Raw genomic sequence first — 21,993 nt, forward strand, 5'->3', positions numbered from 1 at the left:
ATTGACGAAGTCCTGGGTTTTTCTTCTTGTTATAAGGCGATATTCAATGGCTTCTATACGGCCGTGATTAGAGGGGAGGGGCTAGCGGTCACAGTCGACATTCACTATTTAATCGGGCTTGAGAAAGCCTTCGTTAATCACTCGAGCTGCTGGGCGTTCGACGTTGAGATAGTGGCTGTGATTGGCTCAATCTGGCGAGCAGAACGCAGCAGATGTCAATCATTTTTGTCTATGATGTGATGCCCACTAGTATTGAGAATAAGATGGAATCATAATAAATACGAGGATGTAAAACTAGGTAAACATATACCTTGAGGTGCTCAACTAAAGTAAATAACATGATTATAACTTGAAAAACAGCGACAAATAATGCTTCTTCAATGGACCCTCCATAGTTGTATTGTGGTCGGATAAACGGAGAGGAGGGGTATGATAATAGAAGGGTCCTTCCTATAAAACATCACCCTTGTTCATATACATTCTAATATTTTACATTAATATCATTCCTATATACCTTGATCATCACATACATTCTTATATAGTTTACATTACACCTCTTATACCCTTGTTCATAAACATTCTTATAGTTTACATTATACCTCTTAATATACTTTGTTCATAAACATTCTTATATTTTATATTATACTTCTTATACCTTATTCATCATATACATTCTTATATTTTTATTTACAAAACCTCTAAACCCATACCGTAAAGCTCTTCATTACCACCTGTCACTTAGACCCTGAACGATGGATCGTCAGACCTGTCTCAGATATTTCCAAAGATCTCATTTGTAATAAATGTATAGCCAACTCATAGCAGATCGAAAATTATGTATGGATTTGAGGAATTAAATACATTAATTTTATGATAAAATGCAATGTAAGTCGAACTTTCCAGTGATATCGGTTGGTAGAACTGTAGGGTGGAACGCACGAACATATAAAATGTAGACACCCGAATTTTTAAAACGGGAAGAGGGTGCGGGATGACTGCTATAGTCACTGCAAATCAAATATGGGAGAGGTGGTGGTGTTCATCTTAAATATTTCTCTTTGCCCTAACTCAGTGATACTGAAACCGGAGACAGGGGAGGTATTTCAAATCTAAGGGGAGACATTTAGGAGAAGTTTCATGGAGGTAACGAACTCTAAACTGGGAAAAAAATGTATATATTATATCAAATGAAATACCAACATGGTCTCCAAGAACCATTGTTTTAACTTTTTTCAAGATGATATCTAGATTACATACTGAACAATTTATCAAATACATACTAACAATATACAAAATAATAAAAAGCAATACAAAGAAACACCATTTAAATTAATCATTTATTAAAAGAGAAGTTATTTTTTCAATTAACTGGATTATAATACAATGTATGGCCAATATAATCTAATAATTCAGCATGAACAACTCCCATATCTGAATAATATTCATGTTTTAAAGAGCTTTGACTGAATATTTTAAGTGCACATAGTTCTAGTTTAATTGTAGTCTAATATTTTTTCTTCGTGTCTAAATGATATGTTGAAAGGATTGTGATCTGTTTAATATTAGTTTAATAGTTTTATTGATGTGGTAATCGTGTTATGTTTAAAAGGGCAATAATTGGAATTTAAAATAAAAGAGTCAATAAATAAAGAATCTAATTCAGGTCTGGCATGTTGTGAGAATATTGAACTGGGATGTCTTGGTTCAAATCATGACATGGCCGCAGAAGACACAATTGTATTAGGTATTACACCTGTGAAACAGTCCCATGTACACGTTAGTGTGAACGTAAAGGAACCCCGGCAGTTGGAATTCAATTACTGCCACTGCAAAATTTCCTGCATAGCACACTTCATTATTTCGTCAACCCGGTTGGTGCCGAATAATGGAACGTTAACCTGAATTTCATTCATTCTGTGAAACAAAGTATGTTAGTTTCTAGATGGCCAACTGTTGTTTACAAGTTAAAACATACCGAATACTGTTATTGTGTACACAAATGAAAAGAAATGGGGTTTAACGTCCCACTGTTCGGCTCCTACTGGGCTAATGAAGTCGGGCATACGCCACGCACATGGCTATTAGGGAAAGTTTGTCCGGTTCTTTTACGTACAAGCCAATGTGTACACGGGACTTCGGTTTTTCGTCCCGTCTGAACGGCTATACATTGTCATTTGTCAGGCCTTCCGTCCTACACCACCGACAAGGGAGACCCACGAAAATCAAATGAACTTTTTCAGCCAACGCAGGGATCAAGCCAACGTCCTACCCACTGAGCCACCGTGGCCCCCTATTATGTAAACTGATCTATAAATATTACACACCGTAACAAACATGGCTGAGGAGAAAACATACATATTATTTCTTACGTACTTAAGTATAGGTCAATAGCTAATTATTATATCGCTTCACCTATACTGCATAAAAGACCAAAGCAAAAATTGAAACCAAAATTAAAGTTTGAGAGGGTAAAGTTTTTAAGAAAACCAATGTGACACAAAATCCCTGTCGTGTTAAAAAAAAAACCGCACTATTTGAGGTTAAGTTATATAAGTTATCTTTATAACACCCTCGATTCGCCTCACTTTTGGACAGGAAATTCAGACTCAGCATAATCTAACAATATGGGAAGCAGATGCCAACAGAACTGACATGGGCTTTTCAAATGACATGATTTTATATTTTATGTTTAACATTCACATCGTTGCTTGGGTGGGAGGGGACCTAGGGTCGTTCCTAATTTCTATAGGTAGGACGAATGAAATGTGGTCCAACTTGATTTGTAAGGATTGACTGATATTAGAATGAAAGGTGCAGCACGTAGCAATACTATGGTCAAATCCTATTGACGAACTTTATTCTTCACACAGAAACAACCACACGAACTTAGAACAATGCTTGCTCCTGATTTAATAATTATCGGAGTGATTTGCTTCGTGTGGTCCCCCGTTTCCTAAATCTTCTCCCGCGACAAATTATAGTCCTGGCGTGATATCATTTTTTATCGTCCGATGTGCACGTAGTTAACGCCAGATTTCCATTGACAATACGAGATATGGCCGCCTGCCATTTCAAATGTTTCTGTATTTCGTAGTTTCTTTATTTCCGTTGATTTGTCAGTCGAGTTTCAAATGTCATGCTGCTTTAACAGATTAAACGCATCGGGTTTTCTGTAATCGTTTCTTTTCGGCAGGTTCCGCGGAAATGCTATCCCGTCCGACGTTTGCTTCCATCATTGCAATCTTGTCGTCTGCTTGTTTGAGGGAAGAAAACTGGCAATTAATGATTGACACATGTGAAATGGATTAGTATCAATTTGTCGACAAGTTGATCATGTAGAAAGAATGGTTAAGATGACAAGATCTTTATACGTTATAGTAGGAGTTAAATACGAATAACCGGTGTACTCTCCTGTAATGGTGACGTGTGACAGCGTCCTTAACTACAGGTTCCGTCAATCACGTTAACCAACCGCACTATTTAATGATTAGAATTTAACTATGAATCACGACAAACGCATATCGATTGAAATCGATATTTAAAATCTCGCATAACATGTAGCGTTAGTTACAGGATATCTTCTATCTTTCTTACGGCAAATTGAACACGCTGCTTGCTACTGTTAATTGCTACCGTAAACCGCTTTTTTCCTGCGGATACAGATATGTGAACGGCTACGGCACTACAGGTGTGTTATCATGTAACAATTGATATTTTATTCGTTACAACGCTAGGTGATTAAAATAATTAACATGTAATATTATCATATTTATTATCTTCAAGAAATATAATATTGGCGATCATAGCCTTCTATATTTCTATTTACGTTCTAAATCCACGACATGCCCCTAGGTTTTTCTTTTTTTTCATATACTTCTACAATATTCTTTTTATTTTGGACATCTAAGGAGAGAAAGGGAAACTGTATTGATTTGCAGTCATCAGGTATTGATTAACGGGAGAGAGGGAGAAATGGGGTTTAACGTCCACTCGACCCAAACTAGGTCATTTCGGGACTAACACATGGTTCAATTTTATTTCAATAATTCGCTTGCGTGTAGAGGTCTTTAGCTGTGGTAGGAAACCGGAGGACCCGGAGAAAACCCACGAGGTTGGACAGGCGACCCTACTCCTTGTCACGTACAACCGGGGAATCGAAACCCCGCCAGTTGACTCAATGACAGACCGTATGATACAGCGCGCGCGTGCTAACCATTTGGCCATCCAACCCCCCTGATTAAAGGGAGACCTTTAATAAGTGCCGAAGGAACGTGTAGAACGCCCGCAAGTTAAAAACACTTTTTGTTCCACAAACGTTAAAGAACGGGTGGTGGTCAGGCATACCCGACTCTCAACCCCCGGCCCCGTAATACGCTCACCATCAGCAAAGTCCAACCATTCTACCACAAATGGCGCTCGAAAGCATTCTGGCACGCGATTCGTGTACCAATTTTAAAATGTTCATTTTGTCTTAAATATTGGATATCAGAAGCTCATATTTTCACCGTAAGATAACAAGATCAATGTCGATTGAAATTGGTTAATAAGTTATGTTTGCAGTGTCGAAGACTGTGATGATATTTAGTTAGAGATTTGGCTCTTTTAAACAATTTAATTATGAACTCCGCAAGCTTTAATTGAAATTTATATATAGTGGTAATACGGAGTTTCTATAAGGTAAATCCTTATGACCGACAAAACAATTTACTAGAACTTGGTCATATATAAATTTCACCCAAAAAAAAGTAAGCGGGGAGACAACTCGGAAATTTAGATCGAAATACTCTAAATTTTGATAACGTTCCTCCTTACGCCCCACAAGAAAAACTCCATTAGTTTGGTAGGCTGCAGTCTTTACCGTAACAACATTATGCGCCTGATCCATTGATATATCTGTGAATCTGTTAGACAATCACAAACCGGGGCTCTCAATCTTTTGAATGCTCGAAAAGTAGGTAAAATTTTATTTAAATATTTTCGAAGAATCCTTTGAAACTTGCGAAGTTTTCGTACACAGATATTGGAGCTACATGTATCTCCAATTGCACTTTTTGCCATGTACATGGGTTGTATGGATTCAATATTTGTGCCTTGTCTGAAAGTATCGGTTAACGGGGTAGCGCCATTTAAGTTAAACACGACATCTTGGCAAGCCCGATTAGATTTTTCGGGAATTATGGACCACACAACAAGTCTCTACTTTTGCCCAAGGTGATATAACCGAACAATTCGAACGATCTGAATGGTGTGTGGAGTGGTCATGGTGAATTACAAAATAAATCTCCTCTTGTTACATTTTGATATTACAGACAACAAGAAAACCATTAAATCCAAAACAGTTTGCAAGGACCAGCTCCACAATTATTTATGCGCTATCATGGTATCGGTACCGTGCTACAATGTTAGCGATGAACTCGTTGTAGCGTCAACTTTGTTCAAGTTAAAGGAAATTATGACGCCTCGTAGTAATCGGTAATCACTTGTTAAAGATAATAATGAGACAACCCGCTGACATGACTTTATTCCACTTTGATTTTAATAATCGATTCCTTTAAAATTACAAACCCTATTTGATCTAAAATTGGAAGGTAGGACCTATAAGTATTTTAAAATTTCGTCCATAAATAAAACCGGTTTAGATAATGGATTAAACCAAAAGTAAAATAAGTAACCAACACTACTTCCGTTCGATACAGAAAATTAACCGAATTATTTACCTTGATCTCCAAGATTTAATCTGGGTCAATACTAAAAATTTTATTGAGATGATAAAAATATACGTCCATATTATTATTTTCTGTGTCGACACATTTAAGTTATATTTAACCAAAAATAATTCTTAGTTAACAAACCAACATCCACTTTAATCCTTTGTATAGAGCTATCCCGTCTCTAATCAAAATAAGATCAAATCAACTCAACTCAAATCAACTCATAGCGGCCTAGACCCTTTAAGAATACGTGTGCAGTTTTGTTGCCCGAATCTGTATTTACTCACCCCATTTCCCGTAAACTGAACTCTTTGGATTCGCCGAGAAAGTTCATCGAGATTTTGCCACGTGGTGTAGGATAGGCCCTGACGGGGACAGCTGTCTAGTCGTTCGGATGGGACGAAAAATCGAGGTCCCGTGTACACACTGGCAGTTGGACTTCGATATAAGAGTAGGCCACAGAGCCGCTGCCCGGGCAAAATTTACCTCATAGCACACTGTATGGCGTATGGTCGTTTTCATTAGTCTAGTCGGAGAAGAACAGTAGGACCTTAAACCCCATTTCATTTCCAACAAGGTCAATGGTGCTCAGGTGAGATTTGATTGGATGATGAAAATAGGTACACTCGGTCAAAAACACAACATTTCGCTTAATGGCCACAGAGGGACGGGAATAAAAGATTCTAATAATTTTTACAGATAATCAACCACTTTTATTCACTCAAATTTGTCGGAGCAGAACAGTAGGACGTTAAACCCCATTTCATTTCATTTCGTTTTCTTGAAACCTTGATAACATAACTACGGAAAAACGAATATGGTTTTGTAAGAACACATCTTTTAATCAGGATTCTGATGAAAAAAACCTCAACAACACTGTTTCATGCTAAAATAGTAGTCGCAATAAGTATGGAGGTCCAGAGTTGGAAACGCAATTTCAGATTATGATCGATGATGAAAAATATCCCTTTTCAGTCCTGACACAAATCATCAATAGCATGTAAACCTAACCACGTGTCCGAGTGACAGTTTCCTCCCTTCGCTCCAACCATTCGTAAGTCGTCTGAACCTGTAACTAGAGGGAAATCTAGCATTGTCATGATTTGAAATTGTGTTTCTGGCTCTGCATCTCTACGCTTAATTTTCCTACTGGTTTCAGGATCAAGCATTTTAGTTTTCTTATTATATGAGTCATCTCCAAACTGCATTCGTTTTTCTCAATGTTTGTTATTAGGGTTTCAATACTAGCCATTGTAAAATATACAGGGGGTGGCGAGGGGGGGGGGGGGGGTATTTTTCCGTGTGCCAAGAGAAACTGCAACCCCGACTCAGGAGACTAGATTTTTTTATATAAATTAAATTAAAGAATCAAAAGTATGGCGTTATAAATAAAATATTTGATAAATTTGTAGTATATTTTCTGTGCATCGCCAATAGTTTGTGTAAAATATTAAAAAGTTACAAAAGTGTACAGTATTGGTGTTTGGAGGAACCATGTGTAGGGATTCGGTGTGTTACCCATGTATAACAAGCAGTATTAATGACTATGGGGGTTTTAATTTTAGAGCAGTCGCAAATGCTGGACAGTAATAAGTAAACCTTGGAAGGAGGCTCCTTGTGCAACTAGTATAAAAAAGTTTAAAGACATTGTGGAGTATTTTTTTAAGCTGCCCTGTCAATGGTATATTATATTATATATTTTGCTTCCGACGGTGACATCATAAAAAGGATTACGAGAAACCGTGGAAAGGTTAAGGTCAACTACTTGACAAGATATTACATTACCGATAATTATTATTAAAGCCTCGGACAGTCGAATATTGTAATCATCTATAAAAAATAATAATATGGCTTGTTAGTAGAACTTGACTACTAGATGACGGAAACGTTCTTTTCAATGGGCAGAACGTTTCACTCACGTGTCTTTTGTCGCTATGGCATTGTTTGACGCACGCGACTTGCTTGTTGGTACAGCTGGATGCGCTAGCCGACACGAGCACTGCCCGACTCTTAAGACCGCCCCTCCTTGAAAGCGAACCCCCCTGATCAACTGATCTCGACCTTAATCGATTTATAATTATACTCGGGAGGGGCATCTAGTTACTCGCCGTATCTTCAGCCTCTCTAGATGTCTTTGTCACAATGAATGGGAATGCTCACATTATCTGTCTTGGGTGCAGGCCTGTCTATACTTAAATGATAAACTACTTTTTTTGCCATCGGTGACAACTTGCAGGAATATAGACCAAAAGCCAAAAGGAAACAAACATTGAAGAAATGATGAGGATTATAATGACGGTGGTGATAAGACTGTCTCTTTTCTTTCAATTTTCAAACCCAGTTCCCTCTTATCAGACGTATTTCCTGCTAGGCTAAGGTAAGAGGGCTACAAACTGGCCTGCAGTTATAAAATAAAAGAACCCTTAAGAGTAGAAGAAAACGACGCTCTCTAGTTTAAAATCCTTCTCCCTAGAAAAACTCGATTGACAGAAGTATCATGATGACGTTAAACTCCGTTCCATAATTTCTATCTATATTTTTCGACTAATTAGTATTTATTTGTTTATTATTTGGGGCCCCTGTAGTAAATAGAATGCCATAGATTCGAATTCCGGTGTCGCTATATACCATCCACGATTATTTGCATTAAGACAAGAACAACGGACACAACCTATAACAAAGATATAAAACATCGTCCCGATTTTCCTATTCATCTCAATGTAATCTAATACAACACTGAACACGAGATCGAACTTGTCAAACATTATTCTTTCTTTTCCACGGACATTTGTGAAAGTGCAATGTAATCAGTTTTGTATAGGTTATTTGTTGTTTTGAAGAGCTACACAAATTCTTTTTCAGGGGTTTGGCGGTTGTCGTCCAATTTGAAAACACTTCATCGTGAATAGAATGTTCCGGAAGAAGAACCCCGGAAGGAAAGTTATATCAATCCCAGTTCCTTCTTGTCACCAATAATGTCTGTGAGACGTAGGAGGAAACTGCCCAGTCGTTCAGAGATGAACACTTAAATCTCGTTTTGGTGCATGTGAAAGATCACTTGGCATTTGCCAGAACTAGCAGAAACACACAAACCATTGTCCATCCACATATTACAGGAAAAAAACAAGGTTCATTCTCAGAGTGATGTTGTCTTTATAGGGTTTAAATTAGGATCACCGAGTAAGGGGTCGACACAATAGACTGGAGGTTTCGGGGTCGATCTCATGGTGTTGGCCGCGAAAGTTCCTCTGAATTTCTAAGCCTTGTTCCCCTTGTCAACGGCGAAACATACTTTACTAATGTTTAATAAGGCTCATACTTGCCTCAGTTTGTAAACCGTTGGCTTATTGACCAGTAGGTTCTATACCAATGTTGGGTGAGCAAGTTCCTCGGGATTCAGGATGTAGGGCCTGAAAACAGAGACGTTAAACCCTATTTTATTTTATTTTATTTCCTTTCCTCTTGGGGGCGGGGGGGGGGGGGATATTATATAGCCTATTAGTGCGTGTTGATTTATTCATAAATCGGATATTGTAATCTAGTTTTTAAAAATAATATATCCCATCATAAATCACATTGTACTACCACTTACAGAATTGAAATGGAATGGGGTTTAACGTCCTACTGTTTTGCTTCGACAGGGCTAATGAAGACGGGCATACGCCATACAGTGTGCTATTGGGGAATTTTGCCGGGACAGCGGCGCCACGGCACTTGCCAGACCTTCCGTGCTAGGTTCACAAGAAATTGGGGAGCAATAATGTGATAAATCTGAATGCAAGGGGATCAACACAACTAAAAGGCCGTGGGTTGGATTGGGTGGGAAAAATCTCATGTCCACCCGTGTCTTAAAGATACATTATGTAAGATTTAGATAAAGAGCTAGCCATTCTTGCATAATAGTTCGAAAATAGATAATGTAAAATGATTAATTTGAAAATTTCATTCAAATTACTCTATTGCGAGCGTAGATATTAGACGTTGAAGATCTGACAAGACGTGTGCATTAATTGCAACCCCGGTACTGGTTGTTTGAAGCTAAGTCTCGCTCCTCCATTTTAGATTAAATCAAAATATAGCTGAACCATTCTAATCTGTTTAATATCGGAGATATCCGATAGCATAGAGAATTTATTATTATCTTGCCATGTTAATAAATATCTAATTAATAGTTTATATGACATTTCGGGGCTAAAGAAAGACCTGCAATAGGCAGATTTAGCTCTTGCACAATGTATTTTTAATGAAGAGTGAATTGAATATATCATATATACACGTCATCATCGGAAATGTCACGTGAGGATCTGCACCAATCCTCAGCATGTCAATTCCTCCAGATTCCAGAAGTATTAAGTATTTGGGAGCAATGACGAGATAGAATATTCTATCTCCGGAACCTCCTTCAGACGCATTAACGCCAGCATATCATTACTCTCTATTCCTAATACTCAAAACAAAAAATATCAAAATATCAAATATCACAAAAAATCTCCCTTTTCCATCGCTAGTAAATCAAGAATATTGAAATAATCTTTGTTAAGTAACACTTGCTCTTGCTGATCGAATTACGCTCATTGGCGCGGGCCCTACACTGCCTATATCTCGATGCTTTTCTCGCGCACAGTACGGGTCTACTACGTTGTTCCCGCTCTCACTACGCTCTGGCCACGCTTTTCCACCATTACCTCGCTACTTCCAAACCCGCTTAGTAAGGCCGTGATCTACCATGACCCCATGTGCACCACGCTCACAAAGACCTGGCCATGTCCACGACGCTATCAGACACGGTCTGACGGATTTGGGGGGGGGGGGCTTCTTTAGGGTGACCGGCTCACTAGTCATGTTCCTTTAAATTTTGCGTTTCAGAATGTATATATACATATATCACAATCATGCCATATTTCAATCTCTAAAAAAAAACCGTTGTATATTACTTCAGATAATATCAAAACGCAATAACATGATAAATTCCTAACACTGTCGTTTTTCTCAGAATTCTAAGGGTAAGTATTGATTTTCTGTGACAGTGACTGTTCTACATCTTGAAAAGAATTGATAAACGATGAACTACCGGAAAATTATCAGATAATGGGCCTCGCTTCGTAAAATCGAGAAAGACCGTTCATCTCAACTGCTGAGCTAAGTGGCTTCGTTATAGGCCGTAACTCTCTGCATGATGTCTACAAGACGTGCCTCTTCTTCTGATTGTAGCAGACGACTGTTTAAAAAATGGATTCATTTCCCCATGTCACTGATTGGTGTTAAAAAATGGAAATTTTGAGAAACTACAAGATTTTTAATAGGAAGTATGAAATCAACATGACAGCAAGTGATAGACGCAGACCTTTTTTTTTTCACCAAGTAGAAACACACATTTCTAAAAATTTGCAATTTCAATAAAAATAATTAAAATGGTATTAAACCTAAACACAAATGGAAATTGTATAAGTTTGTAATTAGATTGTAAAGTATGGTGGTCTCAAAGGCCACAAAAAACCCGGAAATTTAGAATTAAAACAGGAGTTTGAAATTTAATTTCATTCAAATCAATGACAGACATCGCCAAGCCTCGAATATCCCACCATGAATCTGTTCATATTTGTCGTTTTCCCTCTTCTCTTGAAGTAAAGAACAAATATTTCAATTTTAATAAAGTTTTAAAATTCCCCAAAAATTAATTTATGAATTTTATTCTAAAAATTTCTTTATTTTCGGTATTGTTGAACTGGTTAACTTTCCATAATTGGGTAATATAGACAATTAAAGGAACATATTGTCCTCTTAGCAATAGGAAAGAGATAAACGTTCCGTCAAAACAACACGGTGTATACTAATAAAAGTAGAATTTCGCCATGGCAGTGCAGATTATTCCTACACTTTTTCGAATTCTAACTGTCCCTGTGTATAGCCTACAGGCGAACCTCGGATTTTCTACTGACGCTATACCCAGACAAATGGGAACACGGTTGGAAAATGATCTGCTAAAACGTATATTCTGATTATTACATGCAAAACAAATAACTAAACCCGTGTCAAGTGTCTTTTTGTAAAGGTGACATTATATAAATACATTTCAGTTTTATACTCCATAAATTTTGAGCTATATACAAGGCATACAATATCGGAAATAATACTCATAAAAACTATGATCTGGTTTGTTTGAGTTTTTAGGGTTTCTTAAATTTTAATGATCGCGTAGTAAATGTGATTAGGATTTACTGCGTTTTCTGGCAACATCTCTTAACATTTCAAAATTAAACAAAAAACATAATTTCTTATTTCCATGTCACGGAACTCTGAGAGGCGGGCCCAATATCTAAATTACGTTACTAGGTGAACGAGAAATACTTGTTTTAATACATCATTCCTGTTCCCAATAACCGGAGGAACGTATGCTGAGCTTCTATGAAAAGTCTGTCTTATCATTCGGATGGCAGGAAACGACGTGGTCCCGTGTTTAAATTGGTAGTGCGTGTAATCGATCCCCTGAGTCAATATGCAATCACTAGACTATCTTATCCCCGATATTACATAAGTAATGCATCTACTTTACTTCTTAAGGCATGTTATAGAGGCAATTGGCTTGGTTTCGATCCCATGCTTGTACGTGACATATGTTAGTGACTAGTTTGCGTTTAGAGGGCGTTAAACCCCTTTTCTCTCTTGCACTCGCTTTTGATGTGTTCGTTAGAGGGTAGCATAATGAATTTATGATTTGATTATACAGTTACATCATGGATGTTTCTGAGCTAAAATCTGCTAAGGTAAAGAAGTTCAAACTTACGAATAATATAAGCTTGTTAGTAGTTTTCAAGAAGTTTTACAAATACGCGTAAAAAAACACCCTCTTCATAGGAAGGTCAGTCCCAGAGGTAGAAACTTGAGTCCTGCGACCTTGACTCGAGTCCGACCTTATAGAAGATCCGACTTGCGACGGACTCGGCAGAGACAACTCGCGACTTGAAAGGGTTAAGAACTCGAGTCGCGATGAGGGGACCTAACTATAACTTGCCTTATGCATAATGAAATGCTGCCTCAATTGATGAACTGGTGACTTGAACCTCTGGTCGGGCCTTGGACTATGGATAATTATTGGGCGAGTCTGTGGTTACTCTGAAGAAATTAATCCATATTAGTTTTTTGGTGAGAGGTGTCCCTGTAAGAACAACAAAAGTGCATTTTGGTTCATCTAGAATAGGCGCATGATTTGAAGCTATCTTTTAAAACGGTATTCAATTAAAGTTTTCTTTTCATAAAAGAAAACGTGCAGTTATACTGATAAAAACGCTCAAGAAAGGAGAAATGAGAAAGTTTTTATCATTTTTATAAACCCCTCCCTTCTTTCAAAGACGCGAGACACAACGGGGTATCAAGCTGGATGAGTTGTTCCCCAGGAATCGTGTTTAATCGAGTGAACACCGGGACTGCAGCTTACGTTCTTCTCTCTGAACTTGTGACCGCCGTCATGCCGCAGAGTGGTACGCCCAACATCGGAGTATTACCCTAGGCACAAAACGAGACAATAAACCCGTACCATCCCCTCGTGTATGGGGTAAACCTTGACGCTTCTGTTATAGCCGAAGGGATCTCAGAGGATTGGAAGCGTTCAGCTGTAAGAGAAGTGGTTTTCTCTAACTGATTGGAAATATGCCATCTTTCAAAACTTTTATGTCAACTAAATATTCGGTTTAAAGACAACATCATATTTTGAATGTCTTCTGCCTCGAAAACATATCTGCGTGCAGACCCAAGCTTTGTAGCTTTTTTAATATCTGGCCAAATATAGTCATCCATGCCTACATGATTGCTTCCAATCGACAATAACGTCCCGATTTTATGCACCATCCTGACTAACGAAGACCTGATATCATGATAAAAGATATTTGACCTGTTTTAGATTACTTTCACAACAAAAGAATTGGATAGAAGGTAAGATGGTGTACCTCTTGGCGATATTTTGCAACGGTAATTATGAGACTGACATAGTGTTTGAAATGTCAATTTCTGCTTACTCTACTACTCACAAGGGATTGACATGCAAAATGCGCCCACATTTTGCAAGAGTTGGCGAGAGACCAAGGTAAAAAAAGCGATTTTTTTCGTAAAATCAGGGGCCATAGCCCATGATGTTATGGTCCGACATATTGCGTCAATATCGAAAGGAACAAAGATTTTGGTTTATAAACATATGGTTTAAGTTTCTTCAAAATTGTGACCTCCACAGTGTCCACAAGCTAAAACCACGATTGTTCGTACAATCAGGGGCCATAATCCATGAAGTAACGGTCCGATACATGCCAATATCGAAAGGAATCGAGATGTTTGGGATATAAACCTATATTTCAAATTTCGGTTAAAAATTGTGGCCTGTAGGGTGTCATAAACAAAATGTGATTGTGAACGGACGCCAGTACTGTCCGGGCGGACAGGGGCGACAAAATACGTCCACATGAAGATGTGTGTGTATAAAAAGATAACTATTATTTTACGTGTGGCCGATGCCAATGGGGAGACGGGTGGATCTCATTATTTTGGTAAAATCCTAACGACTAATAATAATAATGGACATTTATAGAGCGCCAACATCCAGCTAGATTAGCTGCTCTGTGCGCTGTTACAATTCTCATAATGGTAAGGAAAAAGTTTAAAAATCGTACCGGGGAATCACGAAAGTTTCGTTTAAAAAAATGAGTTTTTAGTTTCTTTTTGAAAATGTTTATGTTGTCTACACGACTAAAAGGTGCTACCCATGATAAGTGGTGGCCAAAATTAAAACATCTCGATTACGCTATTAATTTTGATAGTGAAATATTCCAGTTTATAGAACAACATTTCACCCAAATTATATACTCCACACACACACACAAATAAAACACAAAACAACTAATAATATATCTATTAATAACATGCAGTGATTGATTTTGGGGGTGAAATTGGCCTATACCCTAAATTGTTCTTGTAAATAACTTTTGAGGGACGGTTCAATTCCATTTTAATGCACAGCTGCAAAATAAGTATTGAATAGAATTGGATTTATGTGTTGGTAAGAATATACAGATCGGCATCAAAGACTCGTGAAAGGCGCGGTCGATGTTCACTGCAAAATACCTTCCATTCGGTAAAGTTCTAGCTAATGTAAGGGAGAAAACTCCATTTTATTAGGTTAAATTTGTCGTTTTTCTATCTCTTTTGTTTTCCAGAAAGTAAGATTAATTTATTTATTTCAAAAGTATCCTTAGTTATGTCTTAAACAGAGAAAGGGTTGCCCACATTAGGCCTACATTTCTATTTTATTTATTAGCATTAATTTATCACAATATCTGTTTTTGTTTTATTTTCTTATAATTTAATTTGGTAGGAAATTTTGGTATTATATTACGGCATAAACTCAATTTTGCGAGGCGAAAATGATCGCTAAACGTCTGTCATTGAGTCAACTGGCGTGGTTTCGATTCCTCGGCTGTACGTGACAAGGAGTAGGGTGGCCTATCCATCTTCGTGGTTTTCTCCGGGTCCTCCGGTTAAAAACCCCTACAAGAAGTACAAGCGAATTATTTGAATAAAAATTGAAACATATGTTAGTCCCGAAATGACCTAGTTTGTGTGGTGTGGAGGTTAAACCCCATTTCTCTCTATATATATATTTATATAATGTGGGACGCGATCACTGATCTATTTATATATAGATCAGTAGACGCAACACTAGAAAACGACTGGGAAATCTAGACTATGAAAGGAGTTTCCGATTATCACGTGATGACATGTCTTCCGGTTTGTTAAACTAAAGAAAGTTGTTTTGTTGAAAAATAGAATATTTTTATAGAGGAAAGTAAATAATATACGCTGTATGTTACTGTAGCTGTGCAGCCCTCAGAGAATCTACGATGGGTTCTCGTCTCAGGTAATTACGTGAAAACCCCACACAGATTGTTGTTTTAAGATGATTCATCTGCCAGGACGATGACATTTAATTATCCCTTTTCAAATATCAAGATTAGACTTAGATCGATCCCCTTTTTGTTTGAACTTCTTATGACATACGTATAGCCTATTTTACTGACCTAATGGTAAAATGGTTGAATACAGGGTCTTTTCATAATGATACATATGGTTGAAGTACCACAAATACCAAGCAGATGCAGATAAACACCATATTGTAATATGCCCCCTGCAGTTTTTGATTCTTAGGAATAAAGACATGGAATAATGTCATAATGAATGTTGTGACTTGTAAGTTGTATAACCCAGCAAGTTAGGCAGCTCTTTGATATTCTGATGTCGGCACATCTAGCATCCTCACTATCACACCACACCACACCACAAAAGTTGTAGCTTACAGCAAAATTCGAAATTGAATGGTGGAAAAAGTAGTTGACAGACAATAATTGAAAATTTACTGAGGCTTGAATATGTATGATAAATGGAGGATAAGTAACAAAAAATACATTCTGAAAAATTGACCCACCCTCAATGAATTGAGCTGACTAACATGGCATCTAACAACAGTTTATTTATAATTTGCGGTATTTCCCGACGAATAGGCCTACAATGTTTGGAGAGGGATTTGAAGCCAATTTTTGATAGATTAATTAGTTAGTCCAAATATAGCATCAAATCACATAGTTTGTACGCGTAAAAGTATCTTTAAGTATTGGATATCAGAAGCCCATCTATTCCTTGTAAGATCACAACATCAGTGCTGATTTAAATTGACAAATAATTCATGTTTTCATGACGAAAGACTTTGGATGATATTGAGTTAGAGACTTTAAGACATTAAATAAACTTAAAAAATATATCCAACCAACCAAAATCTTTTTTCCAAACTATGTGTATGAAATAGGAAATGACCTGCATGGGATGATAGGTCAAATCCACCAAATTCAAATTCAGAAATCTCTTTCTTTTTCTTTTAAATTTTAGTTTAATTTGATTTATTTATTATTCGCCTCGTTGTGGTTCTTTAAAATACCTTCTCAATAATCTTGATCCTGTTTTTGTAAACGGAAACTGTTATCGATTTGAAAACATTTATAAGTCTGTCCAAACTGCATGTTCAGTTAAGATGTTTCTAACAGGTTCATTTAGGGTTTTAGGGTTTGAAAGCTAAAGTAATTCAAGAAAATGATTATAAAGAAAGAATTATGTAATGTACCCGTCATTTGTGCTTGTACATATCAAATTCAGATTGAATAACACTTTATGTGAAAGATGAAACTTGAGCACAAATAACTATGAAATTTATGTGGACAATTAATATTCAGATCACGCTAATTTGCATTTTGTTGTCATTCTGAAAATACCAAGTACAGGTCTGTCATTTTATCATGATTAACATTTTCTTGACGGTTTAAGATAGCATTTGGAGACCAAAAAAGTGATGAAACTTATTCTCAAAGGAGAACAAAATAATTTGAAGAATTACGAAGGAGCTTCTACTCCTTTCATTCCACCTCCCTGCGTGTGGCCATGATTAATTAATTGTTCAGATTTTCCCAATCATTGTGAAGCATGCATTTTAATAACTCATTCATCCAAATACAACCAGCAATTCACTCTCACAGTATCACGATATGTGTGCTCTGCTGACAAACATTGACAATTTTTCTCTGGTCATGGTGGAGCAGAAAACGTTATCTACATACCAGTACATGTAGTATAATGCAGGGCATGTTTCTGAAGCAACCTTGACATTGATCGAACCTTGAACTTTGCAACACTATTGTCACATGTAGACATTTTAGCTAGAAGCGCGAGACTTGATAATCGTAACCATATTTTTAACGAAGGAATCTGATAGGATGTGGGGTATTATGTGAAGGGACAAATCTCTATCTTATACTAAACTGTAATATATACAATCTAAAGAACTAATTTTTGTCTTATTGATACTTCCTGGTTTATATCTTAGGTTAGAGATGATATCATAATTGTTTAAAAAACATCCTGAACTTATCTACTTAAAAACATAATAATGTTTGTTGTTGACAACCTTTAATGAGGATAAACTACTTTAACTAGCATCATCAGTCAGTAAGGTCAAGGACCTTTTGCACAGGCCCACATACATGTCTTACATACTTTTGTTACGGTACCGTAGAGTCATACTTAATTTTAAAAAATTAGCTTTTAAATTAAAGTCAGATATAATAGAAGGCAGACACATATTGAAAATAAATATGGTAAATCAATGGATAAAGGCACACTGACACAACACTCTTGATTTTGTTAAAACTTTTGGAACAGATTAGTTGGCCTTAAGTTCTGAAGAATGACAATCGGTTCAGAATTAGTTGATAAATATACATGTAAATACACCTTTAGAAAAAGAACTTTTATAATTTACATGGAGAAAATATTCTTTAAATGGAATTTAGTAATTGGGACAAATATGCAATCAAATAACACTTTTTCTATGGAATAACATGTCTGTCAGCATATTCTGTCAGCAAAAACCTTTCAACTTCAATCCATTTCGGAATGCAGATGCAGACTTATTCAAACTTACTAATTAGAATTCTATTCTTCAATGGCTTATTATTCACTGTCAAACAACAGACTGTTTTTCCAAGCTGAAGGATGTCTGGGATTTAGAAATCATTCATATATTGGAATATTTATAAAATGGTTACCCAAAATAGTTTAGTTAATATGCTCCATTAAATATTGTCAAACGTTATTAAAAATCAGTTAGATAAGGAAGCAATATCCAGGGAATCCAGACTGAAATTAGTAAATTCATAATTCTACATATAAAATATATTTTTATTAATACATCTAAAATTAAATTTTATTGTAGAGAATCTCCTGGGAAACTTTTTGAGGTGTTTATGGAAGTGGCTAAACCAAATGGAGAAATTGAAGGTATGTTTGTTATAAAACTTATGTCAAATCTTACAAATCTATGAACTATAATACCAAGTAAGAATTGGAACTGTAAATAAATTGAGCTAAGTCTAATATTAACATAAAGAAACATTATGTAAGATTTACTTAGATAAAGAGCTGTCTGTTTCTGCTATAATAAAAGTTCAAAAATAGATAATGCTAAATGAATATACATGTATTGAAAATTTAATTGAAATTACTGAGTGAAGATATTAGCCTTGGAAGGTTTGACAAGATGTGTGCACTGATTGTAACTACCGTACTGGTTGTTCGAGTCTTAGCCTCGCTTCATCATTTTAAAATTAAATCATAAAATGGTCAAACCGTTCTAATGTTCTAATTTTTTTTAAAATCCGACCTATCTGATTGCATTGAGAGTTGATTATGGTCTTGTCATGTTAATAAATGTCTAATTAATAGTTTATATAACATTTAAGGCCTAAAGAAAAACCTGCATTAGACAGATTTACATGTAGCTCTTGCATAATGCATGTTTAATAATGTCTACGTTCATTATTCGGGTTGTTGAGGGAGCCTCAGTGGGTAGTGTTGGACTGTTGACTTACTGAACAGGAGGTTCTGGGTTCGATACTGTTTTTTGCCAAGAAAAATCTTCCAAATTCTGCATTTTGGATCCCCCTTTCAGTGGTGCAGGATGAAGAGACTGGCAAGGAGCTATTCATTTTTAATCGTATGGATGCGTGGAAAAACCGAGGTCCGTTGTACATGCTGGCATGCACATAAAATAACCCTTGGTATTTGGATAAGAATAGGTGGAACCACTGCTGTCACAGCAAAATTTCTCTTGTCAAGTCTTGATGATGTATGCTTGTCTTCCTTAACCCAGTTTATGCAGTAAAGTAAGCTGTTAAATCCATTTCATTTTCAGGTTGTTGATTTAAAATTGAAAGGGTTTGATTCATTTGTTCTAAGCTTCTGACATTGTAAAATTATTTCTAAATTTTTATTTATTTCCAGAACCATTTATACTTCAACAATATCCTGAATACTACAAAGATCAGGTATAATGAATATTTTATTATACTATTTAGAATGTCTAAAAGTAAAAATCTTAATTTGGTTTAATGTGTTGATATGCAGTGTGGTTAAAACACAGATCCTATTTCGTTTCGTTTTTATAGTTCAAAATTTCGTTTTACTTGTTTTTACTACACTTTGATCTGGAAGAGTTGTTATTTAACTCGTGTTCTGAATGGTGTCAGGGATAAGCCAATGAAACGGTCTGTTACGGCAAGCTTTAGGCGTGTTTTGCACGGAACTGTGGGTAATCCACTAGTAACATCAATGCTGATTGGTTTATCAAATGTCTGACATCATAGGGTCATAAATCGGTCTTTTGACCCCTGACGTGACCTATCGCTATAACTTGTCAGATCTTCATGTAGTGTAGGCCATCGAAAGTATAAAAAAACGAAACGAAATATAGATCTGTATTTTAATCAGATTGTGTTGATATGCTATGTAAAGTAAGTAAAATCCAGTTAATAAACCCCATTTCATTTATGTCGACATATAAAATATTAGCTGCACAAATAGAACCAATGTTGAGATAAACAGATTTTATGTTCTTACTCTTGATATATCTGTACATAGAGCTATGTGTGTGAGGTAGTTGTATTTTACGTCCGCTTTCACCGAGGTGATATCGCCAAGCTATGTCAGAATGGTTAGTTCAATACCCGTGATAGAGCAATGATGCAAAAAATCTTTTAAATTGGCCATTAAACACTTCTCTTCATCACTTGGGCAATGCACAGACAATTGACAAAAAACATAACAGAAGACCTAAAACCCAAATAATGTTATATTGTCAAACAATGTCATGAACAAACGTGGATATTTGTCATCATTGACAATCTCACATTGTGTCACAAGCCACTGAATTATATTGCAGTCCATTTCAGTGACAGCATTGACCATTGACCAGTATCATTGTGTATGATCTTCTCTACATTTGTATAGTAGTGTAATGCCCCATTTATCAAATTGCCAACTCTACCCATTTCAAGCAGAGTTATGTTTTATTTTATTTTTTTAGGAAGTACTAAAATCCTCTCCAAAATTTGCATATCCCTGTGAGATAGATTGGTAAGTATTTCTACCCTAATTATATTTATTCTACAATTTGTATAAAAAATACACATTTCTTTTTGATTTATAATTTTTCAAAATATCTGAAGTTCGGAAGAAAACAAATGGAATAACCGTTTTATTATTATTTGAACTTTTGGGGATTGGATGGTTGAGTGGTCCAACCTGTTATTATTATTTGAACTTTTGGGGATTGGATGGTTGCGTGGTCCAACTCCTTGTCTTTAGATGGTCTGCAATTGAGTTGTGTTGTTTCTATCTCATGCTTGTTTGTACAGGAGTAGTGTTGTGGGTTTTCTCCCACTGCATAAAGACACCTAGAAAACAAGCGAATTATTGCAATAAAATTTACCATGTTAGTCCCAATATGACCTAGAGAAACAGTATTTTAACTTGTCCTTTTGATGGTAGGGTGTATATATTACAGAATAAAACAGGGTAGTAGTGCATTTACCTTTGAAATGTTGCCACCGGTAAACAAGACGAAAAGATTGGGAACCTGTATTATTTTGAGAAATACATGTATTTTCTGGACATTGTAATTGAGCGTTGGTCCATGACATTTTACTTATCACCTGCATGACAAATTAAACTTTTCTTTATTTCTTAAAAATTTAAAGATATATTTTTCTGTAGTGTCATTTCATACGCAGTCTGCCATTAACCTTGTTGTTTAAATATTAAATTGTTGTATTTTACAGTGGAGCAGTTGATCATTTTACCTTTGTATTTACGGATATAGATGGTAAATTTAAATTTGGTTTCTGTCGACATACACCAGGAGCACCAACAACATTATGTATTGTCAGGTATAGATACTTCTTCACTTTATATTGTAAATGTTAAAAAACCACCAGTGTTTCCACTTCTTAATCCACACTATACTGATTAATTATCATTTAATTATGAAAATGAAGTCAAATCATCAACTATAGATAATCTCACGCCGATCCCAGCAAGGATTCCGTTGGATTAAAAGGAGACCCATTAAAACATTTTGCCGTACACTTGTAGTTTGTGCTGGTTTGTTTATATTTAGGGGATGCTGAATGTTGTGAAATTTACAATTCATCAGATCTTTGTAAATATTGAAAGGAATTCAACCATTTTTTGATTTCATGTCACAATATTTAGTTTGCAAGGTTATCATAATCCTTCGAATGAAATCAACAGGGGGGTTGGATGGCCGAATGGTTAGCACGTGCACGATGTATCATAAGGCCTGTCATTGAGTCAACTGGCGTGGTTTCAAATCCCCGGTTGTACATGACAAGGAGTAGGG

The 21,993-nt window shown here is 36.2% G+C and overlaps 1 protein-coding gene across 4 annotated transcripts in view; it reads left to right on the plus strand.

Moving 5' to 3' along the window:
- Window positions 1-15,478: 15,478 nt before the first annotated feature.
- Window positions 15,479-21,993, plus strand: part of LOC126826339 (DENN domain-containing protein 1A) — a 29,395-nt gene continuing 22,880 nt past the window's right edge. For all 4 annotated transcript variants that reach the window (XM_050555573.2, XM_050555570.2, XM_050555571.2 and 1 more), the window contains exons 1-5: window positions 15,479-15,612; window positions 18,511-18,575; window positions 19,578-19,621; window positions 20,659-20,708; window positions 21,413-21,520. In XM_050555573.2, coding sequence (XP_050411530.1) covers window positions 15,596-15,612; window positions 18,511-18,575; window positions 19,578-19,621; window positions 20,659-20,708; window positions 21,413-21,520 — 284 coding nt within the window. In that variant the 5' untranslated portion in view covers window positions 15,479-15,595. The remainder of the gene's footprint in view (window positions 15,613-18,510; window positions 18,576-19,577; window positions 19,622-20,658; window positions 20,709-21,412; window positions 21,521-21,993) is intronic.

This window comes from Patella vulgata, chromosome 1, assembly GCF_932274485.2.
Source record: "Patella vulgata chromosome 1, xgPatVulg1.2, whole genome shotgun sequence".
Classification (NCBI taxonomy): domain Eukaryota; kingdom Metazoa; phylum Mollusca; class Gastropoda; family Patellidae; genus Patella; species Patella vulgata.